Source organism: Neophocaena asiaeorientalis, unplaced genomic scaffold (genome assembly GCF_003031525.2).
Source record: "Neophocaena asiaeorientalis asiaeorientalis breed wild unplaced genomic scaffold, Neophocaena_asiaeorientalis_V1.1 scaffold150, whole genome shotgun sequence".
NCBI classification, from domain to species: domain Eukaryota; kingdom Metazoa; phylum Chordata; class Mammalia; order Artiodactyla; family Phocoenidae; genus Neophocaena; species Neophocaena asiaeorientalis.
Genome location: NW_020176571.1, coordinates 326,434 through 333,392, shown reverse-complemented (window position 1 = coordinate 333,392; position 6,959 = coordinate 326,434). Strand labels below are relative to the sequence as shown.

At 61.3% G+C, this 6,959-nt stretch overlaps 1 protein-coding gene across 1 annotated transcript in view; it reads right to left on the bottom strand.

The window, feature by feature from the left end:
- Window positions 1–579: 579 nt before the first annotated feature.
- The window catches only part of MICAL3 (microtubule associated monooxygenase, calponin and LIM domain containing 3), a 154,090-nt gene continuing 147,710 nt past the window's right edge, over window positions 580–6,959 (bottom strand). Inside the window, 3 exon segments of the mRNA XM_024733153.1 lie at window positions 580–3,223; window positions 3,297–3,370; window positions 3,527–3,626. Of these exon segments, the coding sequence (XP_024588921.1) occupies window positions 3,039–3,223; window positions 3,297–3,370; window positions 3,527–3,626 (359 nt within the window). The 3' untranslated portion in view covers window positions 580–3,038.

Below are 6,959 nucleotides of genomic sequence, written 5' to 3'. Positions count from 1 at the left end.
TTGTTCTTCTACCTGATGCGCACATGGTGCCGGAGGCTCTGTCTGGGAATCAGCTGACCCAGCACTGACCCCGCCCGCTGCCACCCCAGAGGGAAGCCCTGTGCCTTTGGGGTTAGCTCCACGGTGACAGAGGCCAGCCACACGCCCCGCGGCCAGCGCACAAGGAGGGCGCTGGGGCCGCAACATCAGGGATCCCAAGACCCTGTGCTCTGAATGTACTTGGGGAGGTGGATACATCTCGTCGACTTAGGCCTGCAGGCTGCAGAGCCCACAGCACCGGGCTGCCAGGGCCTCGGGGTCACCCTGGCAAGGAGACCACTTCACAGACGCGCATCTCTCCGGGGGGGTCCTGGCGCTGCTTTGGAGGGCGGCCTCGTACACCCTGGGTGTTACACACAGCTTCTCAACGGGTGTCAGCAGGTGGCCAGACCAGGACAACATGGACAAAAATAAAGTCGGCTGAGAAAGCACAAAGGTTGTATTGCTCAAACCCATACACACACTGACAGGTGCCACCACGTGTGGACACCAACCCACCAAAAAGCGTGCCCTGGCTCATGCCAAGAATACCCTCCGTACTTGTTTTAAAAACTTTTATTGCGCATAAAATGGCCCATTCCCCTTTGTAGATCAGTTGTTACCACCTTTAAAATTTTCTTTAAACTCTCTCCACTTTCTGCCCCACTGAAAAAATTCTGCTCTTTGAAAAGATAGTGGATAGTCTATCACTGCTGGTCAGAGCAGCTGGAGGACAGCTCCCGGGGCAAAGGCCAGAAGACGCCATCTGAGCAGGACTGGACCCTCAGGTGGAGCCGCTGGTGGCCTCGGACTGAGGCGAGGTGCGCTGCCGCCCTGGCCCTGCTGGAGCTGAACCCGGCTCTCCCTGCACGGGCCTCGGGCTTGGGCCTGCTCACGCCGTGGCATTTCAGAGAGAGATTTCCTGTTGCCCTGCCTTCAAGGGGACTTGACAGGAGCTGAGTGCATTTCCAGAGCTGGGAAACACTGCATGCAGCCCGTCAGCAGGGCACTACAACAACCTCCAAACTAGTGGTTATAAAACGGGAGCTTTCAGAAAAAGTGCTCGACTAGAACCTGAAGTCGCAGCCCTGCGGGAGGGAGTGGCGGAGCATTTCCGAGCTTCTCTGCAGCCTCCAGGCCGTCCTCGTTCCTGCAGGCACGGTGTGCTTCTGCAGGGGCGGGTGTCATGTCCCTCCTCGCCAGCCGGTTCTGTCCTTCCCATTTCCCACTCTGGGACCGTGGGGATCAGGGTTGTCCTCTGTAAACTTGTCCTCGTCCTGGGTGGGCAGAAGCTCGAGGGACGGGCCTGGCAGTTGCGGTGCACCGGGGCGGTGGGTAGGAAGGGTAGGCAAAGGCCACACAGGCGATGAATCCTGTCCCAAGCCCAATTTTATTGGAAGGCTGGGATTTAAGGATGGGATCTAGAACACCCTCCGCTCCCCCTTCTAAGAAACGAGAATAGAAATGGAGGCTCTACCTCATCAAGCAAGAGGTGACGGTCAGAGCTGCGAGGGCTGGAGCAGCGCGTGCCCTGGATTCCAGACGGCAGCTTTGGGACAGACTGAAGAAGACAGCTCTTTGCTCCTTTGCAGTGAGAATGACTGTTCAAGTTGAGGCACGATGTGGCTCCCCAGGGACGTCCCAAGGTCGGTGTGGACGCCCCCTGTCCTGCCCTGAGGCTCTCTTCCCTGCACGCAGTCCCGCTCTACCAGGAGTCGGCTGGAGGGCCTCGGGACTGGCCTGGCACTGCCCTCGCTCCTCTGTGGATGAGCACGGCCCCTGCAGAGTCTAACAGTGGCTCTGCAGGCTGGACACTGCCGGCCTCTGGCTGAGCCACGGCACGAGCTGGCTCCGCGGTGCTTCCTGTCCAGTACCTCCCCACGAAGAGGTGCTGGGCTGGAGCTGGGCCGGAGCTCATGTGTGTGTGTGGGGGGCCCCAACTGGAGTCCCCCAGTGTGCCGTCACTGCAGCTCCAGCTGGCTGGATCTGGGCCTCGCTGAGCAGGGTCCCACGCGCTGGTGTAGCCGGCCTAAAACTTTCTTTAATAAACGTGCTGTGGCAGGTGAGATCTCGGCACCAAAATGGAGGAAAAATGGGTTCTGCAGAGCCAGGATTCCAACAGGGAGGCCAAGAGGCATCTGTGCCTCATGGTGTGGCCTCCAGCAGCTCAAACGCGTCCTTGACAAGCGAGCGGTGTAGACACAGACGCCCGGGGCCGGGCACAGGAGGACGGGCGCTGCACGCCGGGCCCACACGGGGGTCTTGCTGACCTGAGGGTTCAGGTCAGCCCCACGATGAAAGAGTAATGGATTGAGTGACAGCGCGGTCAGCTGGGACCCACCTCCACACCCCTACCCAGGTGCCAAGCAATCAGTGTCCTGGTAAAGATATAAAAGTGAAGTTGCTTCTTTTCAAGTATTAAAAAAATAAGTTAATTGACAAAGAGGCCACACCTCCCAGGCTGTCAGCTTCGTTCGGGGCAAACCCAGGAACGAGGCGAGGCCTCCCGCCCGCCACGAGGAGCCCGTGACAAGGCCGAAGGCCTGTGGTGGGGCCAGAAGAGGGTCTCTCCCCGACCCTGAAGTCAGTATCTTCCAGTGTTGTGAATTAAAAGCAAATGCAGCAGCCTCAGGCCTCAGGCCACAGCCAGGAGAGGCCTGGAGTGTGGCACTGGGCCGCGGGGCGGGCCTCCTCAGCCCTGGATGAAGTCTGCGCTGGCCCCCTGGGCCTGGGGATCGGGGCGGAGCCGCGTCCCTCCAACCAGGCGTCCCCCCAGGATCCGCGTTCCCCGTCTCTGAAGCAGGAGGGCAGGGAGGCCTCTTCGAGGAGGCTGCACTACTGGACCACCGTCTTCACTGGGGCTCCCACAGCTCGGTGTCTGACTGCTTCTCAGAGCCACGAGGAGGTCTGAGTGCAAACTCCCAGGAGGCAGCAGGCCCACTCCGACCTCGGATCTGGGTGGTCTGGGAGCAGCCAGCCTGGGTCGGACGGTGCACAGACCAGCCAGGGCCGGGCGGCGCTCAGGACCAGTTCAGGCTGAAGCCCTTGGACAGCATGGCGGCCTCCAGGTCCTTGTCCTCCTCCTTCTCCCGGAGCCGCTGCTCCTCCAGCAGGGCCACCAGGGCGTCTCTCTGCTCCACCACCTCCAGCATCTCGTTCAGGATCCTCTTCTCCTCCGACAGCTCCTCCTCTGTCTTCAGGTGATCTGGGCAGAACCAAACACGTGAGTCCCCAGCGCCAGAGGCAGCGGCCCACACCTGCCTCCCCGCCCCTCCTACCTTCCATGGCCATCCGCTCGCGGAGCTCCTGCTGCAGCCGGCTCTGCCGGTCCTCCAGCTCCAGCTCCCGGGCGCTGGGGTTTCCGGGGATTTGGGGGGAAAACGAGCCAGTGACTGGTGGGGGGTGGCACAGTTCCGCACCCCCTAAACTGGGAGGGGGCTGCGCTCCTGCTGCGACGGGCCCTGCGCCCACATCCCACCTCGGCTCCCCCAGACCCGAGGCCACTCACAAGATCATGAGCTCCGACTCATAGCGCACCACGGCGTTCTTCTCCTGCACCAGCTTGAACCACTCCTGCATCAGCTTGGGGTCGTCCTTTTTGCCCATGCCTGCCGAGAGAGGGCGTGTCGGGCAGGCCGTGCCGTCGTCCCCAGCCCGGACGCGGTAACAGGGAAAGTGTGCAGAGAGCCCAGCAGGGCGCTGCCTGACGCTCCCGGGCCAGGCCCAGTCTGCCTTCGGGCACGAGGACGCCCACCCCCAAGGGTCCCCAGCCTGCACCTTCCTCTGTCCCTCCGGCCGGCCTCACGCCCCAGCCACTGGAGGCAGCTCGCCTGGACCTTTCCTGCTCGGCCGCTTGCTTTCTCTTGGCATGTTTTCAGTGCTCTGCCCTCCTTTTTTCTCTTTTTCATTCATCTAGCGCGTATTTGGTACTTGCTAGGTACTAGGCCTGCTCTGAGGCCAGTCTAATGAAGAGGCAAATGGAGATTAAAAGGGTACTCGGCCCTCCTTTCCGGGGACACTCACTACGGCACCTCCACAGGGTCACTGCCCCGAAGCCTCCTCGTTTCCGATACCCTGACCAGGGAGGTGCCTCTCAACTTGCGGCTTCCTGACAGATGCTGCCACGACCCCTGCATGGCAGACGCAGTACGTCCCTGGGAGGTGTGGGGACGCTCACCAGGGCAGGGAGATGGCAGGCTCCCCCCAAGCCCCTGCTCTGATCCAAGCCCAGCAGCAGCTTCTGGGGCTGGTGTACCCTACTCAGCTGACACCCGTCTCCACCAGGAGCGGCCTGGCCCCCTCGCGCTCAGCCGCCGCAGGAGGGAAGGAAGAGCTTTCCAAGGAGCCACAGCCCACGGAGGGGACACAAGGAAGCCCACGGCCGTAGTGGGTCCTGCCCAGACGCAGAAGCCAGACTGCGGTGGCTCTTCGCTGTTTTCAGATTACAAGCCACTCGACAGTCTCAGGAAACCTGGGGACTCTCTTCCTGGAAAACTGCACGTGAACACATCCAATACCTCTGCCAAGGACTCCAGGTGTTCATGGGCCCCACAAGTCCACCCCCGGCTGGGCTAAGAGGCCGGGACGGGGAGGTCTCTCCAAGTGCCTCTGCTTTACGGGTCACTGGTCAGAAGTCCTCTCCCAGTAAAACCAAGCCCAGGAACACACGGGGTGGCATTCAGGGACCCCGACCTCCCACCACACGCGAGGGCAGGGGCCGCGTCTGCACTGCGCTGTCCTGGGTCCTGGCCGCTGCGGAGTGCGTGCTGGGCACCAGGGCCAGAGCACTCCCGACCGCCCGGTAGCCCCCATCCAGCTCCGCGCGTTCCTTCCTGAGCGGCTCTGCACAGGGCACCCGCGGGGCGTACGGGGAGCACGGGGCCCGGGGCAGGTAAGCTCTCTGGGCGCCAGGATGCCTCCTGAAGCGCTCGAGCCAGCTCCGGAGGGACGGCCGAGGTGGATGCAGCTGGTGGTGGTCAGCGGTGAGCGAGCGCCGGGGAGAGCAGAGGAAGGTTAGCGGGTTAGCCGTGGTCACACTCCCCGGCCCCGCCCGCATGCCTTGTCAACGACAATCACCACCACAAGGGACTGCAAACCAGACAAACTTAAAACACACACACTCAGCAAGACACAGGGCAGAGAAGTCTGCTTTTAGTGGTTTGGAAGGAACTGGGGCATCTGTGCAGAACAGTCTTTGTAAGGACAGTATTCCTCGACGTCACCAGCACACGTCACTGCCACACGGGGCAGGGCTCCTCACCCGCGTCCCGGTCCCTCTATCTGCGGGACTGGAGGCTGAAAGGCCCGACCACGAGTGGTGGCCTGGAACCGGGGATGCCTGCAGCCTGAGGCCCCCAGACCTGGACCTGCTCCCTGCCTGCACCCGCCCCCCAGCCCCCCGAGACAGTCGAAGGGATACTGTACCTTGTAAGGGACTGCCACATACTCAGGGGGTTTGTAACAGGGCTACCAGGTACCAGAAGAAGGAGAAAGAGCTGGGTTTCCGGTCCCTGTTTGACTAGTGTTGCTACGGCCCCCCGAGAGGCGGTGGGGAGAAGGTTGGGGTTTACTTTACCTTCCTGGACACAGCAAGGGCAGAAGGAGAGAGGTCTACGTCGTGGAGTCCCGCCACTGGGCTCAACTTCAAAAAGGGCCAAACAAGGAGGACGAGGCGAGACGGACAGAGAGGAGGGGGAGGTGGAAGTGGAGGGGGAGGGAGAGGAGAAGTGAGAACAAGCAGAGGACAGAAAGCAGACGAAGTGAGAAAGGAACAACAGGAGGAAAAGAAAAAATACAAGAAATGGAAAAGCAGAAGCGAGGGAAACACGTCTACAAATGAATTCAGTCCTGTATCCAGCACAGAGACTGAGCAGGAACAGCCCCGGGCCTGGGGAGGGCGGGTTCCCTCCTCCTGTGGTCCTGCCGGGAGGGCGGGAGAGCTGGGGATGACAATCTGGGGGCCTTTTGGGTTTGGGGATCCCTCGGTGAAAACATCCAAAGTGCCAGCAGGCCTGCCCGCTGCCGTGGAATAGCCAGGCCTGAGTGAGAGTTCTCAGATGTTACCACGTGGGTGAATCTAAGGGCTGGGGGGCTCTCTGGGCACTGAACCCATAGAGGAGCTCCCCGCCACGGAGGCAGCGCCCAGTCTTTGATGGGCCTCCAGGGCCGACACCTGTGATGCTCTGATTCTGAGCCAGGGCTCGTTGGTCCAGCGTGTCCCCACGGAGGCGGTCCCCACTGCCCAAATCTCTGTCCCCCCACAGCCAGAGAGAGCCGATTGCCCCTCTTTCTCTGCCCCTTCCCTCTCTGCAGAGGGTCGACGCCACAGCTGGGGACGCTGTCACACTGCGGACTGCACGACAGGACACGCCAAAAACTCACAGAAACAAAGCTGGGAAGTCGTGCAGAGGACATCTCTAGACTCGGGGCCTGGGGCTCTCAGGAGCGGGGACCGTCAGCAAGGGACCATCACAGAACCACAGGGCACACGCAGGAGCCATGGCCCCACGTGGTAGGCAGGGCCTGGACCATTAGAAACAAGCCTGTTTAGGTGAACACAAGGGCCAAGCAGCCACCTGTTGGTTGAGAGGCCCTTTACTTTGCAACAGGGTGAGTGCAACTGCCATGTTTTCTCTTTCTTTTAAGCTCTTCTCTGTGTTCTCCACAGGGCTTTGTGCATAAATCTGATATTGGGTGAAAATTCACGACTAAGGCCAGAGGCTGTGTGTGTGGTGGGTGTGCAGAGGCTGTGTGTGTGGTGGGTGTGCAGAGGCTGTGTGTGTGGGGTGGGTGTGCAGAGGCTGTGTGTGTGTGGTGGGTGTGCAGAGGCTGTGTGTGGGGGGTGGGTGGGCAGAGGCTGTGGTGGGTGTGCAGAGGCTGTGTGGGGGGGGTGGGTGTGCAGAGGCTGTGTGTGTGAGGTGGGTGTGCAGAGGCTGTGTGTG